This window comes from Talpa occidentalis, unplaced genomic scaffold (genome assembly GCF_014898055.3).
Source record: "Talpa occidentalis isolate TD23 unplaced genomic scaffold, MPIMG_talOcc4v2.1 talOcc4.12, whole genome shotgun sequence".
NCBI lineage: Eukaryota > Metazoa > Chordata > Mammalia > Eulipotyphla > Talpidae > Talpa > Talpa occidentalis.
The window spans coordinates 79,336,521-79,362,461 of record NW_023601212.1 but is presented as its reverse complement, the minus strand read 5'-3'; the positions used below and the strand labels follow the sequence as shown (position 1 = coordinate 79,362,461).

Genomic DNA, 25,941 nt, shown 5'->3' with positions numbered 1-25,941 from the left:
CGGCCGCGGAATTAGAACCACCCACTCCGCCGGCGTGCTATGACCACTGGGAGTTGTAGTCTTAAGCGCCCCTTTGTCCTTGATCTCCCCACCGCAGCACCCCATCCCAGAAAGAACTACAACTCCCAGGAGCCCACGCGCGGGCGTCCTGGCCGGGCGGGGATCTGAAAGAGGAGGGGTGCGGGGGCGTTTGGAGAAGCTGGGGCGCAGGAACCGGGGTGAAGTGAAGAAACCGGAGTGTTGGGGGACAGCGGGCACGGAGGGGACGCCCACAAGGCGGCGGCAAGCTGACTCGGGGAGGGGAAGCCCGAGAAGCGGAAGGGCCGGGGCGGGGAGCGCGGGCGGGGGCGGGGCCGTTGCGTCACGGCGTGGGCGGGGCCGCAGGGGGTTGTCCGCCCGCGGCACGCACAGCAGCCGCAGCCGCCTCGCGCCCGGTCCCGCGGTCGCATCCAGAGCCGCAGCCACCCGGTCGCCGCCGCCTCAGCAGCGCACTTCGTGGGTCGGTCCCTCCGGCACACGGGCTCCAGCCGCGCCGCAGCCGCCCTCCAAGCCCTTCAGGCCGCCCCGGTCTCCTCGCCCGGCCCGATCCAGCCCGCGAAAATGGTGGACCGCGAGCAACTGGTGCAGAAAGCCCGGCTGGCTGAGCAGGCGGAGCGCTACGACGACATGGCCGCGGCCATGAAGAACGTGAGTTTCTCCTCCCCTCCCCCCGCCTCGCCCCAGCCCGGCTGCAGACACTGGCCCTCGCGCCAGTGGACTGCCCGGGGACTGGTCGCCTGTCGCGACTGCAGGGATGGCCGCCCCTCCGCTTGCGGTGAGGGAGCTGGGGAGGGTCCCGATAGCGACGGGGACCCGAGACGAGAGGCTGCCTCTCCCCAGGCGCACCCCAGGGCCGGCGGCGCTGCCCCCTGGGCCCTCCCCGGGCTGGGGCTGGGGTGGGGTCTAGCAGGACGGGGCTTGGGAGCTGGGTCTCTGACCCCCGCGGCTGCGGGAGACCTGAGCCAGGGGCCGTGCGCATCCTTTGTGCCCCACTTCCCCTCCTCCCAGCCTGGGCGTGGGGGCGGGGGACCGCATGGATGCGGTTCCTCTTTCTCTCCCTGGTGTCTGGGCGGCGCCTTTTCCATTCACTCAGCAGGTCTCCGGGTTTTCTGATACACCCCCAAACCCCCACCCCCCAAATCTTCCCCACTGCCTCTCCTGACAGATCGTTCAGAATCTTCCTGGGGAAAAAAAATGTGGGCTCTTCTTCAAAACCTGGACTCAGTGATGCAAAATCGAAACCTCCTTGCTCACGTTTTTCTTAACAAAAGGCTCCTCTTTCTCCATTCCCTAAAGCAAGTCCTCTTGCTTTTAGGAAGGGAAACGTTTGTCTCGAAGGCGTTTTCATTGATTTTTCTCAACATGTCATCTCCATTTTTCCTAACCATTTTGTATTGGAAAGGGTAGGTATTGTCTTTAAAATAAAGCTTGAATTTAGCTGACTGATTCAATTTGTGACATATGCTGTTTTTTTTTTTTTTTAGATACAGGCGCACATCTGTTGAAATTTCTATAAGTTGAAAAAATATTCTCTCTGATATTGCAAACAAAGCGGTGGTGGGAGGCAGTATCAAGTCATTCCAGAAGATTCTGCATTTGTCATATTGCAGAGAGCCTAGACTGGGTGGAGGCTGGGAGGAGTTATTTTAAAGGGGAAAAAGTCTTTTTTAAAAAAATTTGTTTTGTTAGTTACATCTGAGGATTTTTTTTTTAAGCTGGCACATCCTCATGCTGATGAAAAGAGAATACTGATCTCCAGTTGTCGCATTTTGTCTGGGATGCAGATTCCTGCCTGTATTGCACCATTTTGTCAGGAACACTACATTTATCTAGTGGGCTCTCAATTAATTTGATATTAGAGGAGGGGGCGTATTGGGCATCATTAAATAAACAATGGGAAATTAATGAATGATTCAGGGCTCCTATTTTAATATCTAACTCCTTGCCTTATGTAACAAAGGTTTTTAAATGCATCTCCAATGTGAAGTGGATGCAGGAGTTTGTACCTTGCATGTTAAAAATAAAGCAGTATGGTATTACAAATTAATTTTTCAATAATTAGTTTACAGAAGATACCAGTGCTGATGCCTTTATATTCAAACCAGCTATGTTAGCAAAGACTTGTTATCATTAATGAAGAAGAATTGGTTTTGAAATTGGGAGTACTACTGTATTGCCACAGTTGGTATCTTTTAACATTTTTAAGCTGAAATGATATAAGTTGCATTTTAATGGCTATTAATACTGAAAATGTCTTTAATTCATGTTTAGATTCTAATTTTTCCATATTTCTAGTTTCACAGGAAGGCGAGTGACCTCGCACCTATATCCATAGCAACCCAGTGATGTCACACACAATGACACAGAGGCTGCAATGCACCTAAGGGCTGGTAGGGAGTATGCAAATGGCATTTGTCCAAGGTGATGCAGAAATTAGCAGATAAGCCACGTGGAATTGAGTACTTCATCTTTCACCAGATAAGAATTGGTCCCCAAACTAAGAATTTCATTTATTCTTAGACTTAGAAATCAGTGACCTCTAGATATATCTGTTCACCTTCCTAGTTCTAGTTCTCACAAAAGTTTGTGAGATGCATTCATATTTTTAAAAATTTGCTTGACTTTTTAAATTAAGGAATAACAATAGATATTTTAAAGAAGACTATGCTTTGTGATCATAACTAACTTGGGAAGTTTTAACAAAGAGCTTAAATTATGACTTCCTACTGGGTCATTGTCAGTAGCAGGGAAAGAATGTTGCAGGACCCTTTAGTTTGGGGTTTGGGAAATGCTCTTTTGCTCTAGTTGTGCTTCTGCTCCTTGACAGCATGGAGGGAAGAACAGTTTGTATACTAAAGTGACCTTTTTCCCAACCTGTTTACTGTGCTGAAATAGGTTTACCTCTGACCTCGTTTTCTACAGCTATAAAATGGGGCATTTCCTACTTGAAAGAGTTACGAAGATTAAACAAGAAATACAGGTGCTCAAAAAATGGTGACTCCAGAAATCTTGGTTTCTTCCTTTTTTCATTGTAGAGAATTTGGAAAATACAGGAAGATAAAAATACTCATTTCTACCACTCATCTGACCTCTCATCTATTGCTGAAAGCCTGGTGATAGAGTGATTAAGTTTATTGCATTTAGTGAAATTATCCTAGAAATAACTAGCATTCTGTGTAGAACGATAGTTTTAGATGGATGACCAGGCTAGGAAAAATAACAGTAATCTGATAAGGAGGAAATAGGCAAGTCTAGTCTTCCAACTTTGCATTTTATTAAAGAGCGCATACTACTGGATATTTCCCACTTGCTAGACTGTATTGTCTTGTCTTTTGGATTTTAACAGCCTCTTAAGAAAGTTAATATTCTAAGTAGGCTATTGGTACTTGCCTGGGGGCAAGGGAGGGGGAAGGTTCTGGACTAACAATTTTGTTGAAGTTACTGGGTTAAGCAATTTTACTGTGTTGGGTGGGGACACTGCTGGCAAAAGACTATCTTAGTTGTATAAAAAAGCCTTCATAGTGGGATCGATAGACCTTAAAATTCTTACTATCTTAAACATTCTGTTTTTCCTACCAGCTCTTCCAGGAGGCTAGATCAATAGCTATTAGCCCTAATGGAGTAATGACACCTCTGTAGACTCTTCAGAGGTGGAGTTCTGCCAGCCATTATTCTAAGTCATGTGGTTTCAATTGTTCTCTTTGGGTGGAAAGAATACAGTTTGTTTTTTATGTGCTATCATTTGTAATAACTGAAATAACAAGTGATTTTTCTAATAAATCTCATTTTTTGGGTTATATTAAGATAAAGGTTTTGTTAAATATGCAGCAACCTCATTAATCCTCATTGGATTAATTGCAGACCCTGGGGAAGATTTCATCTCCTAGCATTTGGGAAACCTTTTTAAGCCAAACCCTAATAAATTATTGAAAAGAATATACAGAAAACACTTTTTTTTTTTTTTGAGGTAAAAGTCACATAAACTAACCATTTTCAAGTGCTCCCAATTCAGTTTCGTTTGGTACATTCACAATGTTGTGCAATATCATCTCGTTGAAAAAAGAAAATGTTTTTAAGATGTGATGATCTGGCTAGATTTCAAAACATGATCATTGATTCAGGAATGTGTCAATAATGAAGTGCCCGCAACAGCTCACAGCCAGTGGTAATCTGAATCCTTTTTTTTCTTTGTTTTCTAACATTGAACCTTTTCAGCATAAATTGGAAAGGGGGACTTGTAGCTTGGTTTGTATTTCCATTTAAAAAGTTAACAGAACATCCTAAGCCATAGGATGCCTACCCAAATAACAGTTTACCTGAAATCAGAGCAAACCATTAACTGTTTGGGGATTATGGAAATTTTTTGCGGGTGTTCTTACTATGATTCATTTTCCTCCCCAAGGCAGATTTTGTTAATGCTTTCCCTGCTGTGTGGCAGTGGTGCCCTAATGAATGCTGTGCAGTACTGAGAGTGGTGAGCTATTGAGACATGGGATTCTAAACTGATGGGATTCCTGTAAATCAGAGGTTTAATACATTGGTTTATTTACCAGAGTGTTTCTGAGATTGTTAGGAGTGTTTCTCTTCCAGTATTACCAATCCTAAACCTTTTATCTAATAGAGCATCTATTATTTCTGTATTCCTACCCAAAACTGGGATGTGGAAGGAAAGAAGCCTAGATTGTTTATATATTTAATTGTTAAAGGGGAAAAAAAAACCCCATCAAAATCACTGTCTCATCTTTTGTCTTTTAAGCTTTATATCTTAGTGCTTTACTAAATATTAGACTACTCTTGAGGAGCTGTATTTGTCTTCCTGGGTTTTAAGACCACCAGTGCCAGCTGCCTTAGGGCATTTTATCTCAATCATTTTTCTGTTATATGCACTAAATTGCATTGTAGATGTCCGCTGTCATTTTGGTTTACTACCAAAGCATACCTTAATATAAATTGCCATTTGTAGAGATCCTAAAAATTTTGATATTTTATATCATCTTGTAAGTTTGAGTAGTAGAAAAAAGTTACTTGAAAAGTAACCAATAAGAATTACCAAAAGAAGCAGTGTATTTCAGTAAGTCTGCCGGTTTTGTTCCCCACTCTGTCTCTGGTGAATTCTTTCACCCTCCACACCTCTGGCCTGCACCTCAGTTCTTGTGTGCATAAATAAATAAATCTTTTTTTTTTTTAATTACCAAAAGAAAGCTGTAATTTTAAGGCGTGGTTAAATAATTGGTTTAGTCCCATGATTTTATAGATTTACAATAAAAGTTGTAAATCATAAGGACTATTTGGATGAGTCTTGTTTTAAAGAACTGATTATCAACATGGTATGTCCTGTGGAAATAGACTTTTCTTTACATGAATTGAGTACTGTTAACATGCCACAGCATTGGCTGGATTGTGAATAGGTACATAGAAAAGTGTTACATATTTGAATTTCTTAACAAAACATTAAAGTGATAAATTTCTAAATAAACTCTTTGGTATCACCCTCTTAATTTTTTGCAGAGGTCTAAAGCCAGTCTTAGTAAGAAGCATCCATGTATTTCCCCTTTTAGTAATTCTGTTACTAGAACAGCAATGTCAGAGCTTGGACTATGACAGTGACAGCAGCGGGCAGCTGGACATGTAATGACAGCTCAAGAGGAATGCCTCCCCTGTAAGCATAGTATGAGGAGCAGTGGCAGTGGTTTAGAGAAGTGAGAGAAGGCTAAGAGTGTCAAGGGAACGGCCTTTAAAAATGTAGATTTGTTTTGAAGAGTTAAGAGTATTAAATTTTTAACATGACATGTAAGTACCAAATTTAAATAACTTAGGACCAGGGAACAAAATTACTCATGGTGCTATTTTAAGGATGTAGATACAGCTTAATTTTTTTTTGAGTTATTTAAATTCAGTACCATTGGGTTCATACAGTGTTCCTTCTGTGGTGCTCTGACATGAAGCAGTGCATGTGATTGCAGTGGAACCCCACATGGAGAGCAGCCACCTTGTAAGTGATCCCATGCTCCCTGCCAGTACACTTAAATAAGGCCAGCCTGCTCTAGGTAGGTTGTGGTGAGTAGACGTTAATTTCAAGTCATATTACACTCTTCATATATGATCCCATATGGTCTTGCTAACTCTATCTCTGTGTAATAGAAATAGGGGCTTTAAGATTAGATACTAATCTCCCCCCCCCGTAGACCTGGACCCAATCCAGAATGGCAAGAAGTAACAGAATGGGAAGATAAAGAACAGCAGAAAAGGGCATTCTGAGGCCAGGAAAGCTTAGTGGGGGGCAGTGATTAGGGAAGGAATATTCTAGAGTATCTTGAAATTTGGGAATCTAATTTTCTAAGGGAGTCTGGATTTTGGTGCACTGGCTGTTACCGGTGTACTGTTGATGACAATTGCTGGCTTTTAGGACACTAGAAAATATGTGGGGGAAATGACGAATCATCACACCCCATGCAGGGATATTTTCATTTGTGTCTTTTTCTATAGGGTTTAGGCTTGTTTTTGTACCTCACCCTTTTCTCTTGACATTACTTGAGGGATATTTATTTTTTAGTATATTATGTTGACTGAATAATTCTGTGGATGTCAAGCTGCATTATATAGCATTTTGCTGCTTTCAAATTTATAAAAAATATTGTCATGAATATCTGTGGTTAAAGTTTCAAACAGTTTAAATATTATGACACAGACCTCAAAGTGGAATTGCTGAAACAATAGCTATGCATAACATTTTTAAAAAGATTTGTTTATTTATGCATACAAGAACTGGGGTGTTGTAAGCCAGAGGTGTGGGGGGTGGGTGGGAGGATTTGCCAGAGAGTGGGGACCAGAACAAGGCAGATCTACTGAAATACACTGCCGAGGGGAGCAGTGGGCGAGGGAGTAGAGGTCTGCTGTGCCGTGTGGGTTGCTCCCTGGCTTGCCCCTGGGGGTCACAGTGGATGGCTATAGCTTGATAGCACTGTCTTTAACCCCTGTGCCACCAGGGAGGCCTGCGACGCATACCTTTATTTATGCATACAAGAGCTGGGGTACAGGTCAGAGATGTGGGGTGGGTGAGCGGATTCACCAGAGACAGAGCTGGGAGCAGAACAGGCAGATTGAGTGAAATACACTGCTGAGGGGAGCAGCTGGCGAGACAGGAGAGGTCAGCTATGCCATGTGGGTTGCTCCCTGGCCAGCTGGGTATTGAACTAGCGCTACAGAGGCTGCGGATTGCTTCATAGTGTGGTGCTTAAACCCTTGCACCACCAGGGAGGCCCTATGCCTAACTTAAGGATCTTGGAACCATCACTAGTACTGCGTATTACCTCAATTTAGAAAATTGTAATTTGTATAAGTATTACATACACACGGTTCAAAATGCAGGAGATATCTTGCTTTTTCTACTGTAAGAAAAATGGGGTGGAAATGGAAAGCTTGACTACTAATTGATTTTCAGAAGGACTCTGCTTTTTTGTGTTTGGAGTGATTGCTTTTAAAAAAACTAATAGTGCAACTTTTCTAATATATGCGAAAGAAAGGTTATACCCCAATATAACCAGCTTCACCATTTTCCTGCTTGTTGCCTAATCTTGTATCTGTGTACTTCCCCTACTTTTCCAGTCCCTTTGGGATTTACCATCTTTCAAGATGGCTTTTTAGCAACCTAAAATTACTCCTTATTTGACTCAAATGATCAAAATACCAGCAAGATCTCTTTACATTCAAATTTGGCAACCTCAAAGTATAATTTCTTGCTCAAAGCATTTAATCCAGATGGCAGATAATTTTTTCTTTGATTTTTAAGAGGGGTGCTTCTCTTCATTTGCCATCCAAGTGCTGCTTTTCATCAGCCATTACTCATGAGGGGGATGAAACTCTGGGTGAGTTACAAATGGGTGGAGGAAAGATGGTGTGGGGCCTGTAGGTTATGAGTTCTGTCATTACAAGACTAATGCTTGCTTTTTTGCTGCTTTTTTCCTCCCGAAGAACAATGTGCAGTCTTAACTTTTTATTGCTAATCTGATCACTTAGAGCTAAATCCAGTTGATTTGTTGAGGAAAATGTAAATAAACAAATTTTGCTTTTGTTTGGCTTTGTTACTTGCCAAGCATTTTTTAAAATCATTTTTGCCTTAGTCATACTGGGTGGGAGGATGGATGGATGCATAGAATGTATATATTTTAGCTGTCTGGGCCTAGCTCACACAAAGCTGACCAATTTAATGATAATCAGTAATTATGATGCCTCTCTTTAAATTTTATTTTTACCATTTGCAGATCCTGTAGAAAATGACAAAATTTTTAGATCTAGACATATTTTTAAAATTATTTAATTATTTATTTATTTATGCAAGCACTGGGTACAGTCAGAAGCGCTGGAGGGTGAGAGAATTCACCAGAGCCAGAACGGAGAGCAGAGCAAACAGACTGACGAAGTACACTGCTGAGGGGAGCAGTGGGTGGCAGGAGAGGTCTGCGCGCCATGTGGGACCCTCGCCTGGTGGCCGGGGATCAAACAGGCGCTGCAGAAGCTGTGGGCAGCTTTACAACCCAGCGCTCAATTTCTGCGCCACCGGGGAGGCCCTAGATCCATTTATTGATGAGGGAAAGGGAAACTGTAGTAACCTTCTGCTGTAGTAACAGATTTGAATTTTAAAACTTGCGTAAAATACAGTTCTACTGACATTACTTATTTACAACTGTCTAGCTTACAGATTTCAAAAAACCTGACTGGATTATAACTAGTTTTGTTTTTTTTTTTTTTTTTTTCTGTTTGTTTTTTTTTTTTAGATTTATTTATTTATGCATACAAGAGCTGGGATACAGGCCAGAGATGCAGGGGGTGAGAGGATCCACCAGAGACAGAGTGGGAAACGGAACAGGCAGACTGACTGAAATACATTGCTGAAGGGAGCAGCGGGTGAGACAGGAGAGGTCTGCAGTGCCATGTGGGTTTCTCCCTGGCTGGCCGGGGATCAAACTCACGCTGCAGAGGCTGTGGATTGCTTCATAGTGTGGTGCTTAACCCCTTGCGCCACCAGGGAGGCCCTATAACTAGTTCTTATTTGGACTTACTCTGGCTTTGTGATCATATTTTTTTTCATAATGGCTGGCTATATATTTTTAAATAAATGATGATTAAAGACTTAGCAAGTGCCATAGCTGTTGTGAAAATCAAATTGATACCAGTATTTCCTGAGCTGTTGTATCAGCATTAAAATGTTGATGAATTAAACTAAGCGTTGGGACCGCAATGGAAAGCATAAGATACTTTCTGGTATGATTTTATTTTACACCTCTTATGTAGATTTTTGCACTGGCAATCTTGGGACTACAGAAGATTTTAAGTTACACACTCCTACATAAAACATTGCAACACCATCAGTCTTTTTTTTTTTTTTTTTTAAGGTAACATTTAATTTTTTTTTTTTTTTTAAAGATTTATTCATACAAGAACTGGGGTACAGGCCAGAGGCATGGGAGGGTGAGCAAATTCACCAGAGACAGTAGGGAGCAGAACAGGCAGATGACCGAAAACACTGCTGAGGGGAACAGCATGCGAGACAGGAGAGGTCTGCCTCGGCATGTGGGAATCTCCCTGGCCGGCTGGGAATCGAACCTGTGCTGCAGAGGCTGCGGACAGCTTTACAGTACTGTGCTCAACCTGCTGCAACACTGGGGAGACCCTCAACACTATCAGTCTTTAGTGTCACTTAGTAAACACCTTTATAAGTTCTCTTTTAAGTTGGAAATGTAAGTGAATTTGTTTTAAGGCTTGAGTTAAAAAGTACTTTTTCTTAAATCTATTTAATTGTCTTTGAAAGGATGGTTATAAATATGCTAAGTTTAAATACAGAATAAATTTTCTTTAGGACATTTCTAAAATACATAATAAAAGTGTTATCTGAGTTTTTTATAAAACATTTGATCCCATTGATTGTGATATGAAAAGTATCATTTACCAGAGAACTTAAGATTTTTGACAGGAGGAGGGTAAGTTTTGCCATTGGAGTCTTACAGGTGTTGCCGGTAGGTGAAAGGATGGACCTGTAGACCACACTTATAAGAATGGAGGAAGCTCTAATCTTTTGTACATCAAAAATAATTTGGTCTTGGGTGGAATTCACAAATTGGAATGTAGAAAACATGGTTTGAGGGTATTTCGGTGAAGATCAGAAGAAGGAAAAAGAGGCTAATTAGAATATTTTAATTTTCTAGGCCTTGTAGGTAAGTGGAAGAAGTGAATGCTATAGCGCCACATGGGGAAGAGAGTTGTGATGGGGACGGAGTGAACATTTGTGGGAATGTCCATTCCATATGTAAACATTGAAGTCACAGAGAGGACATAAGATTTCCCAAAGAAAATGATACCATGCAGTGTCTTAGGGACCTTAGGGGAGGGGGAGAGGAAGGAGGCAGTTCTGTCCAAGCAGAGGGAATAGCTGCTGTTTAGTTTCAGAGTGTACAAAGCTGAGTCTGTTGCATAATTTATTATTCACTGTTGGTTGCACTCAGGGCATGTCACAATAATGTGCATTTAAGGGAATTTAAGAAATGACAGTTAAGTGGGGCTAGTTCATGAAGGGGTTAAGTTATTGAGGCAGAGAGGGTTATATAAATCTGATGTTTGGTTTAGAGAGATTGGCAACAAGGTGGAAATTGAATAGGACATTGAAGCAGAGGGAGGGAGAATATTATAGAGTGATGAGTAGCTGGGAAAGGATAGTGAGGGTGGATTTGAGAGGTAATTAGATGGCTGGAGGTAGAACAAAGGCAAAAATGGAAAAGATTAATTTGGTTGTGGTTTTGCTGAATTTGAGGAAACATTTAAATGGAGGTAAATGGAGAGATGGCTCTAAGTTAATATATAAAACACTTAGCACAGTGCCTGGCACAGTGTAAGCACTCATTGTTAGCTGTTTTCATTAAGTAAGCATCCTTTATTTAGAACCAGTAATGACAGGTTCTGGTCTTAAGAGCTGAAGAATATACTATAGAATTGACATGGTAGTGGAGCCTTCTGTATCTTCATGATAGTTGAAACTAGACATGATAAAAGTCAAAATGTGGAAACCCTGGGGGATAGCAGTTAAGTGGAGTGGCTGGAATGAGGAAGAAAAGAGAGTAGATACTGGTATATTCAGACAACCAGGAAAGAATGCTATGAAAGGGAAGGGTATCAAGAAAGGGGGTGAAGGGCCTCCTTGGTGGCGCAAGGGGTTAAGCACCACACTAGGAAGCAGTCCACAGCTTCTGCAGCACGAGTTCGATTCCCAGCTGGCCAGGGAGATTGCCATATGGGGTGGCAGACCTCTCCTGTCTCACCTGCTGCTCCCCTCGGCAGTGTATTTCAGTCAGTCTGCCTGTTCTGATCCCCACTCTGTGATGAATCCACTCACCCCCCACATCTCTGGCCTGTACCCCAGATCTTATATGCATAAATGGATGGGTCTTAAAAAAGGGGGGGAGTGAAGTCAGCTGTATTCAATTTCTTTGATTGAAGATCTAAGTTGATACCATGAATGACCATTGACTATGAAGAAGACATTGAAGTGACTTAGTGGTTACAGGGGTGATGTGGGGTGTAAGAAGTGAGTGAAGAAATAAGTATAGGCTTATGTTCAGGAGCTTAACTTTGAAGGAAATATGGGGGGAAATGGGAGTAAAGGGCATCTTTTACTCCAAACCTGAACTTGAAAAGTTCCAGAAAAATAGCAGGGGAAAATACAGGGAAGGAATGACTGGTGGAATAAATTAAGAGGGAAGAAATGCCCTGTTCGGTCTACAGGGAGAAGGCAATGACAGTAGGGCAGTTGTTAAGTAAAGGCCTTGAAATGGACTATCTAGTAGTTTGCTCTGTGAAAGGTTGATAGTAAGCAAGGATTGTCAGGCAGTGAGTGCTAAGGACCCAGCTGAGCTTAAAAAGCCTTTTGTGGTGACTACAGTCTAGTTTTTTAGGTGTCTAGCCCCTTTTCTCCCTCCCTCTAACTGCCCTTTCACCTTCTACCCTCATCCAAATTTTGGGTCTAAGAGTAGAAAGGCTGGGTGGTTGGATTGATGGAACGTTTGGGTGTTTTAGAAATGATAAAGCAAGGACAAGGCATTGGAACCTTGATGTTAACACAGAAATAATTGGTGAATGTATGAACCTTAGAAGGAAGGAATAAAACCTGAAGGGACAGGATTGACAGAAAAAAGAAGAGGGTTCATGAGCACATCCAGTGGGTGGGTGTGAGGGCCGGTTATAGTAAGAGTTTGATTTGCCGATAAAGTATCACAGTTGATGAGACAACTGCCTTAGCCCACTTAACAATAGCATAGTGGGTGGGGGCAGAGATATAGGGCTTTAAGTGAGATCTCAGTAGGAATGAAATAAGACATTAATTTATGCAGAACTTAACCCTGCAAAATATAGTGCCACAAGTATATTAAGTTAGGTTTTCATCAAATTACAAAAATATTTCTTCTCACAATTCTGTGGGTTGGTCAAATCATTCTGATCTAGACCAGTTGTGATGAACTGTGGTAGCCTTGCCCACATGTGGGGTGCGATGGGTCCTATATAGTGATCTCCACGTTAATTAACCCAGGCTTTTTTTTTTTTTTTTTTTTTTAAGATTTATTTATGCATATAAGAGCTGGGGTTCAGGCCAGAGATGCAGGGGATGAGAGGATTCACCAGAGACAGAGTGGGGAGCAGAACAGGTGAATCTACTGAAATACACTGCTGAGGGGAGCAGCGGAAGAGACAGGAGACGTCTGCTTCGCCATGTGGATTGCTCTCCGGCTGGCTGGGGATCGAACTTGTGCTACAGAGGCTGCGGACTGCTTCACAGTGCGGTGTTTAACTTAAACCCTTGTGCCACCAGGGAGACCCAACCCAGGCTGCTTCAGAAGGTTCTGAGCAGCAAGCTGCACTTTAGAAGGACTTTTCAGTCCTTTGTTTGCCTCATATTTGTTAATCTCCACTAGCAAAAACAAGTCACATAGCAAACTCTCATTGTGGAGGTGGGGAAATACATTCCATTTCTTGATGAAAAGGAGCTGCAAAATCAGAGCAAAGGAAAAGAGGTAGGCCAGATTGGAGGAATGAGTAGGCCCATTTTTGCAAACAATCTGGACCACCGGATGCATTGTGTGTAGATTCAGATCACAATATTCAGAAGTCAGTTACCACGTGATGCGATTTATTACTGGCGTGAAATGCACCTACCCTTAAAGGATTTCAGTCTTTGTAGAAAAAGAAAGGTATACAGTGCATAGGACAAGCCATCAGAAATAAGTACTTTAAAAGGTGCCAGGTCAAAGTTAGTAATGGAGTTTGCATTTGAGGATTTTTCAGAAGGTGTTCTAAAGGTGTGTTTTAGGTAGTTGGGAAACCCTAAAAGCAGAGAAGCATATAGTATGAGGAAGAGTGAGTATTTATGGCCTGGGTCTGTGTAATGCTGATGGCAGGGTTTTTCTGCCTTGGTTCTAGTGACTTGGAATAAAACATTCTTCAGATGTTTTAGGGTGCCTGTTCCCTGTGTTGTACTATACTCAACAGCACCCCTGGCCTCTGCCAGATAGATAATATCTCAGTGGGGCTGTTTGTAGGAACTACTTTCACACATACCAGCTTGTTTTCTGAAAGGAAATGTTCCCCTTCCCCCCTAAAATAAAATAGAGCTGTGATAAACTAGCAATTACAGATATTAGCTCACTTGTTTGATTTCAGAAAATAGCCCAGCTGAAGTTCAAAGTCTTGTACTCCAAATAGGCTCAAGGGCACTATTGAACTAGCGTATTTTGGGGAAAAGAGGGGAGTCCTATTCAGATCACAGAAAACAGTAAGATGACCCAGAGATATAAGGACTATCTTCATTCAGATGCTTGAGACTAGCAGTTTGGGGTGAAACATTTAGTTACAACATGAAGTACTTGGTGTTCTCTGAGGGTGATTTAGTCTGAGTTCTCAAAAAAGGGGTGCAAGGAGGCTGGTGGGCCTTCACTCAGCAGGGTCTGTAAGAAAGAATGGAGTTGTGGTTTGGTATGTGGTATATATTTAGATTGTCTGGCTTTACGAATTTATTTTGGTGTGTTTCCCTCCTTTTTACCATAGTGACAGGATTGAGTATTTCATAATGAAAACACCCATGGCAGCAAATACAGATTTCTTACTCTTTTAAGTTTGCTTAATTATACCTGTGTGATAAAACAAATAGACCTTTTTCTCATTTTTGAAGAGGACTTTGAAAAATAGCCTACATCAGACTATGTAGTGTGTGTGAGGTCATAAGAGGAGGATTAATATAAGAGCTGAAGGTCTGCTCTGTCATAGTTGTATTTGGGTAAGCACACTTTACAATGCAGCATGAAATAGTTGGAGTTAGGAACTCATCAAACAAATGAGCAAAAATTGTTGGTATTCATGAAAAGTCTTGCATAGGCTATGGTATAGTGCAACATTTTTACTTCTGCAACTTTGAGATAATGCAATGCTATAGATGCACCCAGTTAAAGTATACAATTCAGTGGCTTTTAGTATGTTTGGAGATTGTAACTATGACAGCAAATTCCAGAACATTTTCATCATCTCAGAAAGAAAACCCTGTACCCATAAGCAGTCATTCCCCAGCTTTCCCAACCCCTCAGCCCTAATAGGCAATCATTAATCTTTTTTGTTTTTATGGACTAGGCTATTCTAGACATTAAATAAGGTTGGAATCATATAATAGTTGGTCTTTTGTGATAGACTTAATTCATTTAGCATGTTTTTCAAGGTAATCCATGTTGTGTCATGTATCAGTACCCTGTGCCTTTTAGGCCTGTATAGTACTCTATTGTATGGTTAATACATTCTGTTTATTCATCGCTTTATATTAGGGTGTTTTCACTTTGGCCTTGTTGACTAATGTTGTTACAAACATTCATGTGCAAGTTTTTGTGTAGACATTGTATTTGCAGTTCTCGGAGTAACAAAACTTTTTGAGGCACATTGTGCTGTTCTTAACCTGGAGAAGTAGATATGTATGGATCCGTGCAGTACTGAATCTTCAGGAGAGTATTTTACAAAAATGTTACCTGCCCTTGGTTAAAAGTGGAAAAAGCATGTGGAATTTGGAGCCATTAGGTTTGGATTCTATTCTTTGTTTCTGAGCCTTAATGTTCTTACCTTGAAAATTGGAGTAAAAATAATCACCATAAAGGATGATCAGGAGGACCAGAAAAGGTATTACAGTTTTGGTGAGGAACCTATGTCTGATATTTAGAAAATAAGGAATAGATGAGTACTTTCTTAACATGGTAGAGAAATAGTTTGTAAACCATGAGTCACTATTTAAGAATGAAATGCTTGGAAATAGTCCCATTAAAATTCAAACAAAACCAGGATACTCATTGTCTTTGCAGTAAGATGTAGTTATAAGAAATATAACTATGGGAAAGGACAGTAACATTTGGAAACCATAAGCTTATGCATGTAGAGAATAAACTGGAAAAATATTAGAATTAATATTAGTTCAATGAAACAGGTTCTAGTATCTATACCAGTCCTAGTACATACAAAGATATAATGAAACAGTTTTATAGGGTTAAAGTAAATAAAAGGTATTCTTGATGTGGATGGGGTGGTAAACAAAAAGCAACAGATGTAGGTTTGAGTTAGTTGTATATGTCAGTAAAACTACTGTCTTTGCCTTTGTTTTTCAAATTCAGCTTTGAACTATAGTTGTAGATGAGATTAATGGTAAATAATGGAGTGGAAAGGGTTTGTTGGAATATGTGCTAGTGGTAACAGGTATAAAATTCAACCTCCTCAACCTCACTGCCTTGCAGCCACAGTTTTCAGACTCTTCTAGAAATATATTGACACTATATACAAATACTTTTTAAATGAGAGTCTTAGGATTCCATTATTTAGATGTATCCTTAACTAGTTTTCTGTTGAAGATCATTTAGATTGTTCCAGACTAGCTGTTACAAGTAAGACAGTGAATCACTTTTTAGAAGGGAATTGAGCATTTGTTTTTTGATGGTTGTTTCCAGATTGCCTCATGTAAGGATTGTACCAGTTTACATTTTCCATCAATCGATGAGAATGTTTGTTTACTCTATCACTTTCACAATGAGTCATCAGACTAAATTGTGCCAATCTGATTGGACAAAAATGACCACTTGGTAGTGGTTACTCCTCTATTTTTCTTTTCACTGAACTGTTCGTTCCTTTTGCCTATTTTTAAATTTAATATAAATTTAATTCTACAAAATCTTTTTAAGAGACTTTCGTGGGTCAGAGGAATGAGCCCTTTTCATGTGGTGTGTTGGCAATATTTATATCATCCAAGACTCAGCATGGGGCTTCCCTGGTGGCCTACGGGTGAAGTCTCTGCTCTATCACTGCCACCGCCTAAGTTCGATCGCCAGCCAGGGAGCTACTGCACATATATGGCACAACAGACCTCTCCTGTTTCTCCTCACCTGCTGCTCCCCTTAGCAGTGTATTTAAGTAAATCCACCTGTTCTGCTCCCTACTTTGTCTCTGCTAAATTCTCTCACCCCCTGCACCTCTGGCCTACACCCCAGTTCATCTACGCACACACACAAAAAAGACTCAGCATGGGAGAAAGCACAGCATTTGAAGCCAGAAAGCCTGTTTTTTTAGTCCCCTGCTAATGGACTGACTTTTAGAAAAAATGATCTTATTTCTCTGAGTCAAGCTTGTGAAGTAAATGTAATGTAGGGTAGTCAAGGAAAGAATGTTGGACTTGGTGGCCATTAGAAAAAAATCTGGGTTCTCAGCCAGTTCTTATCTGCCCTGCAACCAGCCCTGCAACCTGAAATTCTTATCTGCCCTGCAACCTAAGTTTGTCCCTGAATATGCTGTGGAAGTTTCATGACTCTTCGAGGATAGTGTTCTTCCTGAAATGTTTTCCGTTTGTATAATTTTATCCAAGGTGATTGCTGCTTTTTCTTTCTTTCTTTCTTTCTTTTTTTTTTTTTAGCACAGCTGAAGTTGTTAGCTTCTAACTAAAATGTCTATGCTTTCCAGGCAGTTTTGCTACCTTACGAAGGCTTTTGACTGGTATTTGGGAACTGAGCACCCTTAAGGATCTCTCACTACATCTTCTGCGCAGCGTGATGCAGTGATAATTCATCACACATTCATATTCACTAAGTAATGGTTATGGGACATGTTATATCAAGTTTTCTAGAATTAGTATATGTTGTGATCCCCAAGACTCAGGTTCATTGTTACGCTAGGATTTGGCATGGGAAAGAATACAAAGCTAAATCAACAACAGGAAAAGATCAGAGTAGATCAGAGAGTAAACCAGACACAAGCTTTCAAGAGTCCTCTCCCAGTGGAGTCAGTACCATGCGTATGTGAAATGTCTAGCAGGGAATCACATTAGAGATTCATTGCCCAAGGGTTTTATTGGTCTGGTTATGTGGGCACTTGATGCCTAGTACATGGCAAAATGAGAGACTCCTAGAAGGAAAACAGGTGTTTAGCATAAACTACATTGTTTGTGCAAACGGTTTACAGGGGCAGTGAACCATTCTTATCTGGGAATGGCGGAAATGCTCCCAAAATCCAAGTTCTCAAATGCCATTCAAGGGTCAGCTTTGCAAGCATAATTTTCTAAAGATGGGCGTTTTGCCCCTTGTTTGAACTCTTCTCTACAGATTATAAATCAGGTTAAAGCATTTTATTCAGATATGCAAGACATATCTTCAGATTATTTTCAGAGTTTTTATTAGTAGGCCATCTCTAGAATACATGATTAATGTGATTATAGTAGAACAGAGATATTTATTTTCAATGGTTTAATGCCTGCACGGTCTTGCATCTTGTCTTGTTTGGTATAGAGTGTAAAAATATATCGCATTTAGGGCCTCCCCGGTGGCGCAGTGGTTGAGCGCTGGGTTGCGATGCTGCCCGCGGCCTCTGCGGCGCCGGTTCGATCCCCGGCTGCTCCCCGGCCACCGGAGGAGGGTCCCACATGGTGCGCAGACCTCTCCTGCCGCCCGCTGCTCCCCTCAGAAGTGTATTTTGGTCCTTCTGCCTGCTCTGCTCCCCGCTCTGGCTCTGGTGAATTCTCTCACCCTCCCGCGCTTCTGACTGTACCCAGTGCATGTATAAACAAAAACAAAACAAACAAACAAATAAATAAAACATGCCTCTATTAAAAAAAAAAATAAATAAAAATTAAAAAAAAAATATATCGCATTTACTGGCTTGACCTTTTTCATGGCCTCTTGACCCTTTCAGGTGATAGTAGGAGAACTAGGAGAACAACAAATGCAATCAATGGATGGACCTACATTGACATGTCACTGTCACCCAAAGTTCATATTTTACATTAGGTTTCATTCTTGGTGTTGCACAGTCTGGATTTTGACAAGTAGATAATGAAATGTATCTACCCTTAGACTGTCATACAGAATAGTTTCACTGCCCTAAATATTCTTTATTTCTGTCCTTCCTATCATATTTTTTTGACTGTGAACTTCAGTTCTTTGTGGAGAGTTTCAGCTTTATTAATATTGGTATGTTCACCACCACACTGTAACTTTTACACAATGATTCTGCAAGATAAAATAGGTTTAAAATACTTAATTCTAGTTTGATCCTATTTGAGAAGTTTAAACATTTGAAATTGCAGTTCTAATTTAAGATTCTTGATAAATTGTAGAAATTGTGAGTGACTTGGTGTTCTAAGACTTAGGGGTCAGAAAATCATCTGAATAGCTTTCTAAGAAGCTCAGGTTTTGCTGATCTTAGACGAGATTTCTCTCCTCATCAGCTCTTAATGGAGAACTGTTGACACTAATACCGGATTCTTTAGTAGTTGGGATTTGGGCAGTTCTTGTTCTTACATCATTCATGAGAATGATAGATTTATCCAACCTTTTTACTCATAGGTCTCTGTCTTTAACTCAGTAAAAGATATTTGAACATGAACTAGTATCATGGGAGTCAGAAAGAAAGAAACCTTAATTTGTTTTTAAGCAGAGCATACCTACAATGCTGAACAATACAGACTTCGCCAGCAGCTCTGACAGTAAGTGTTGCATTCTCAGAAACTGCTCAGTGACTGTTACCTCCCCTCCCAAACCTCTTCTCGTACTGCATAGTCATTCTATTTTGGTTAAGCCCTTTTTGGACGCTAAAGGAAGACTTTTGTTACCCTTTTAAATTATCTTTTGATCTTTAAAACTAGTCTGATAATGATCTCTGTTTACTGTAAAAACCACAGATTAATTCTCGTAAAAGTCATTTTGATCTTAAGGATTTCTTAAAATTCCGATTTCAGGTTTTTGAAGAAACCACATTTTCTTCTGAGTAGATGTGTTAGAGCTAAAGATTTTCCCCTCTTACTTAGTTTTTCATTGGCAGAAAACATGTGGTTATGTTCCAAATGTGGTTGAGTTACTGTATCTAAAGGTGATAATGGCGTTTCATAATCTCCATGTTCTAGTTTGTCTGAGGCAATTAGACAAACTTGACATAATCACAAACTGCTACCTTTGAACTTGCAGCTGAACTCATTTGCAACAGGAGACCTAACAGTGTAGTGTACGGTGAGGTAATTTGAGCTTTAAATAGTCACTGGCTCTTGAAATAAGGACAGCATGATTTAGGGGAAAGGCCAGAACTTGATCTCAATGGCCTTAGGTACTCCAGCTTCTCTTTAGCTGGAGACAGCTATCAGGTTGCACAAGGTGGGTTGTCTTTGGTATCTGCACATTCAGTGAGTATGGTTGTCTCCCTTTGTCTGCAGGGTTACTTTCCAAAACCTTGGTGAGTGCTTGAAACCCCAGATAGCACCAAACTCCATACATACTGTATTTTTTCTATGTATATCAATACATACTTATGGTAAAGTTTAATTTATTAGGCACAGTAAGAGATTAACAGTAATAAAATAAAGATTTATTTATGCATACAAGAGCAGGGGTATAGGCTAGAGGTTGGGGGGGGTGAGAGGATTCACCAGAGACAGTGTGGAGAGCAGAACAGGCAGATCTCCTGAAATACATTGCTGAGGGGAGCAGCGGGCAAGACAGGAGAGGTCTGCTGCACCATATCAGTAGCTCCCGGGGGTGGGAGGGTAGGGGGGGTGTCGAACTTGTGTTGCAATGGGTGTAGATAGCTTCATAGTGCTGAGACTTAACCCCTTGCGTCAACAGGGAAACCCAACAATAATAAAATAGAACAGTTAGAAAACAATATACTGTAATAAAAGTTAAACGAATATGCTCTCCTTCAAACTATCTTATATGTAATATTTTTGGACCATGGTTGATGGTGGGTAACTGAAAGCATAGAAATTGAAACTCTGGATGCCAGTGGGGTGGTGGGGGATGAGGGGGGAGGGTAGTAGTGGCTACTGTATAGGCTCATGTCCTAAGGTCCACAGAAGCCTTAGTTTGTTTGAAAGCCAGCCTGGGGAATTGCTTTCAGACTCTGATAGATACTAGAGTTCATGATAAGGAAGTGATGTAAGGTAGCCAAGGCAGTTCCATCTTAGAATAGAGAACAGGATGAAATGGAGAAGAGATACTCGATATAGGAAAGCTAGATAACCTAGGAGATTGTTATTGAAGAAATTTCTCCTATGGTGAAAGTTAAAAGTGAAGGGAAATTATTCAGAGTATTCTCTATAGCGCTTTTCTGTGTTGACAGCATGTTGTTTTCTGACACACCCTTGTAATAACTTTATGAAAGAGGTAGAAATCTGTTTCACAGATTAGAAAATGGAAACCTAGAGAGATGAAATGACTTGTCCCAGGGTCACTTAGTAAATGGAGGAAAGGAGATCTCCAGTCTTCTGGGTTATTTAACTATACATCAGATGTCAATAGAAGTGACAGTGGTCTTAGGGCTGAGAAATAGTGCCTCCAAGGCCCAAAATATAGAGAGAATTGGATGTGAGATGGTAAGCCTCCTTAGTCAGGGTAAGTGGTGTTTCCACAGAGGCTTGGAGTTGGGGTCCTACAGGAAAAGTCTTCTGCTCTGAAGTCCAGCAGTACTGCACTGGGTTCTCCCTCTCTGCAGTTGTTTTACTTAGTCATGTCTGGTGGAAGTGCTGTTCTATAGCATTACAATGGAGGAACAGTAATACTTAGTACAAGGTTAGCGTAAGAGTAATCCACGTAGAAATATTTGAGTGGATATTGTGAGAATTAGTAAGCACAGCTTTAAATTCATTTAAAGAATTAAATACTTGACTTGGTTTTTAATCTTCTCTCTGAGAGATGCTATTTAAATCACAGATAGTTTCTTTTTCTTTTTTAAAGATTTATTTATACATACAAGTACGGGAGTACAGGCCAGAGGTGTGGGGGGTGAGAGGATTCACCAGAGACAGAGTGGGGAACAGAGCAGGCAGATTGACTGAAATACACTGCTGAGGGGAGCAGCAGGCGAGTCAGGAGAGGTCTGCTGTGCCATATGGGTTGCTTCCTGGCTGGGGATTGAACTTGTGCTGCAGTGGCTGCTGATAGCTTCATAGGTTGTGTCTTAACACCTTGTGCCACCAGGGAGGCCCCAAGATTTATTTATACAAGAACTGGGGTACAGGTCAGAGGCATGGGAGGGTGAGAGAATTCACCAGAGACAGAGTGGGGAGCAGAATAGGCAGACGGACCAAAGACAATGCTGAGGGGAGCAGTGGGAGAGGTCTGCTGCACCATATGGGTTTCTCCCTGGCCGGCCGGGAATTGAACCTGTGCTGCAGAGGTTGCAGACAGCTTTACAACACAGCACTCAACCCACTGCGACATGGGGGAGGCCCCATATAAATGTTATTTAGGCACACAGGGTAGGATGAGCACTTGGGGAGTAGCCAATTCAGGGAGGAAGGAGATGTGGGGAAGGTTTTGTTGAGGATGTGAGCATTAACTTGGTTCTGGACAATTGTGTGTTTTCCAGGCAAGGGGTATTGTGGGAAATATTTTAGGTAGGGGCAGATAGGATATTAAAGGAGCGGAAAAACCTCCTTATTTCTCAGAAGTATACTGAAAGGTGACTCGGTATATTCTCACACAAAAGGGATGGCATTGGCGTTAACAAACAGGTAAATTAGAAGGAGGCTGTCACTCTACTTTCCCTTTTTCACAAAAACAAAAACTGTTGAGGTATATAATCCATCCATCCTTAAAATCCCAGGCTGATGCGTATTTAGTTTTATATGCGAAAGCTGTTGGCCATTTGCAGTTAAGACTAAAAGAAAGAAAGGTTGGCTAATTGCTAGATGGGCTGCTTGGTTCACTCAATCTCCGTGACCGGCGTGTGCCCTGTCTCCGGGGGTGTGGCGGTTCGGGCTCCGCTGGTCCAGCCAATTTCTTCTTTATTGCTGGTTCCGCTTCCATCCAGCTTCCATATACCCACACAGCATGCCTGTCTGTTAATCTGTTTAATCAGCTGATAGATGGTTTGTGTTCTAGTGGGATAAAGATGGGATTTTTAACCCCCAGCTGACATCTGTACCATAACAGCTCTTCATTCTTTCTTCCTAATAGGTGACAGAGCTGAATGAGCCACTGTCCAATGAAGAAAGAAACCTCCTATCTGTGGCCTACAAGAATGTAGTCGGGGCACGCCGTTCTTCCTGGAGGGTCATTAGTAGCATTGAGCAGAAGACCTCCGCAGATGGTAATGAGAAGAAGATAGAGATGGTCCGTGCCTACCGTGAAAAAATAGAGAAGGAGTTGGAAGCAGTGTGTCAGGATGTGCTGAGCCTTCTGGATAACTACTTGATCAAGAATTGCAGCGAGACCCAGTATGAGAGCAAGGTGTTCTACCTGAAGATGAAAGGGGACTATTACCGCTACCTGGCTGAAGTAGCCACTGGAGAGAAGAGGGCGACCGTGGTGGAGTCGTCTGAGAAGGCCTATAGCGAAGCGCATGAGATCAGCAAGGAGCACATGCAGCCTACTCACCCCATCAGATTAGGCCTGGCCCTTAACTACTCCGTTTTCTACTATGAGATCCAGAATGCCCCGGAGCAAGCATGCCACTTGGCCAAGACCGCTTTTGATGATGCCATTGCCGAGCTCGACACTCTGAACGAGGACTCCTACAAGGACTCCACTCTCATCATGCAGCTCCTCCGCGACAACCTAACGCTCTGGACAAGCGATCAGCAAGACGACGATGGTGGAGAAGGCAACAATTAAGGCCCCCAGGTGGACTGGCAGCGCACGCTGATGCTACTACTGCAGTCTTTATTTTTTTCCCATGAGTTGGGGGTCGGGTGGGGGAGGGAAAAGGAGGGATGACCTTCCTAGGGAGAAACCCACGACCTGTCCTGTCTTTGATCGCCTCTTTGACATTTTTGCCAAAATACCACTAGTGGAAAGTCAGGCTAGCTGTGCTGGTATTGGAATAGCAGCCTCACACTGGCATATGGACTGTTCTGTAGATTAATGCAAGTGGAGCTGTCTGTCTTTAATTTAACTTATTGCTAGATAATAGGGTATTAAGATGAAAAGAAAACTTAAATGGAATGGCCCTCATTCAATAAGTTCTGTGGTTCCAGTAAGGATTTTTATGTACATATGCTCTTGTCTTAAGTTTTGGGTATTTTCTATCTCATCTGTTTGAGCTGTGCATTTTTTTTTTTTTTTCAGGGTGTACTCTACCAGACATGGAATAGTTTAAATCCCAAACTGACAGACTTAGAACATAAGGTATATTTATCCTTATAGTTTAGGCCTTGCCAGTTTTCTGAAATCTCTGATTAGTTGACAGTATTAACACTAAATTGCAGTTTACAGTATTTCTACATTACAGCCATATGTAACATCAAGCCATTGATTGTGTATTTTTCATTTTCCTTTGCTAGTTATTTTGGCTTGACATCCATATTCAGCCTTATCCAGGTTGGTTTTGCTGTTATCTGTCTCCTCAGCCAAAATGCTTGCCTGAGGAGAATCAAAGCTACTCTAGGTTTTGGTTAATAGGTGCTTGGCAGGTGGCTGTGGGATTTTTGTCCTCCTTTCTTCTTAACTTAAATCCACCACAGAAATTATTAATCACTTTAATAGAAATGTTAAACACCACAAAAATAGAGAAAATTCAGGTCTGTATGTCATTTATTGTGTTGATATTTTCAGAGAAAATCCTGATTTTAAGCTGCCACAGCTCCTTCCTCAGGGATTATGCTGCCATATCACTCTTCACTTGAGTCTTTCCCACTGTACCTTATGCTGATGCTTCTCATTTGGGTTGAGAAGCTTTTGGGTTGTAGAAGCTGTTGGGTGGTCAATTTAAGTACAGTGTGGTGCAGTGTGTGAAAATTCAGGTGCTAGAAACTTACTGGTAGAAAAATCCAAAAGGAAGAGCTCTATTCATAATAAACATTCTGTCCAATTTCGGAAGCCTTGTAAGTGTGTCAGTTTTTCCTCCCTGAAAACACTCCTTCACCAGGTAATTGTTTATAGGAAGATAAACTAAAATCATAATAAACACTTAAGTCCTATTTGACCAAAACTTTTTCTATATATTTTTTCCTTTTTAGTGAAAGCGTTGGAGTTGGAGATAGATTTCTCTCTTCTGCAATCAGTGCACATTTTGGAATTGAAGGAAACTACATTGCTATTTTCACAGATTTGTTTTCAGTTAACCTTAGGTCCTTTGTTCTTGTTTTTGATAAATCTGTCTGAAAACATGACCTGTTGCATGTGTGTTCAGCACTTTTTCCAAGATCAGTAACAGTGTGAACTCCCGAGATAGGTGATGACACCAGATTTGTTTCGTTTGTTGTTGTTTTTTTTTCCAACAAGGGAGAAGTCTGAGTAATAGTTGAGGAAAAACTGACAGTTGCTTTTGCTACTACCAAAATTGACCTTATAATTACAAAATGAATAGGTTTAATAGGATCTAGGTGACAGTGAAGATAGAATGATGATACTCTGTAACAGTGCACAGTTTTCCCAGCATGACTTTCCTTAGAAGGTCCCCTCCATGTTAGAGTGAAGGTCCCAGAAGAACCAATAAGAAAGCCTTGCTGCTTTGTGCCACTTAAGGGGCTTAACGTCAATGCCATGGATGGGAAAAGATGGGGGGGAAGGGGGGAGGGCTTTCCTTAATTTATCTTCATGTCCAGTGAGCAGTGTTGTGTCCTTCCTTGTAGCATTTGGAAATGATTTACTGGAATTACAAAACCTATTTTCCTTTTAAATTTCAGCTTTGGCTCTGGCTGCTTTTTAGAATAATGCAAGATAAAATCATACCTGAGGGCTAAAATTGAAGAGGAATGGGAGACTTGATATTTAAGCAGCTGAATGGTTTCTTTTCTTTTCTTTATTTTTAAAGAAATGCACTTGCCTATGATACTGTCTCTCCAGTGAAATGATTACTCCTCCATTACTCTATTGATACAATATTGTGCATGCTAGTGTTGTATTTCTATACAGTAGCTTGAAATTTATTAACTTATACTGTAGGTGTTATGTATTCCTATGACAAAAAAAATTAAGTCTTCAAATTTTTTAAAGTTTTTTTAATTTAATTTTTCCTTTTGGGGGTAAAGTTTGCTCTACCAAATAGTGATCGTAACAAATTGATCTGTTTTGGATGTTGCTATAGTGACATGCAGTTATATATTTTGTTTTTAAGGGGGGGAGCAAAAGAAACACCAGTGTTAGCTTAATCTTAATGTCTGGTGTTTGTCATGGTGAAATTATAACTATTACAGTGTAGGAGAACAATGAATATGTTCTCTGAATGAGCCTTTGTGCTTTTGTCATGTTATGCAGTGAACTATTTTTAAGGTCTAATCAGTGATTATTTTTTCAACTCCGTGTTTCTCTAAGGAATTATTTCACACACGGACCATTCTTAGCAGTTTTCCTCAGTGATGGAATATCATGAATGTGAGTCATTATGTAGCTGTCGTACATTGAGCAAATAAACTTACAGATCTGA

The 25,941-nt window shown here is 41.1% G+C and overlaps 1 protein-coding gene across 1 annotated transcript; it reads left to right on the top strand.

The window, feature by feature from the left end:
• Window positions 1-414: 414 nt before the first annotated feature.
• YWHAG (tyrosine 3-monooxygenase/tryptophan 5-monooxygenase activation protein gamma) lies at window positions 415-25,941 on the top strand. The gene is made up of 2 exons (XM_037506866.1): window positions 415-687; window positions 22,533-25,941. The coding sequence occupies exons 1-2, from the start codon at window positions 601-603 to the stop codon at window positions 23,187-23,189; spliced, it is 744 nt and encodes a 247-aa protein (XP_037362763.1). The 5' UTR covers window positions 415-600; the 3' UTR covers window positions 23,190-25,941.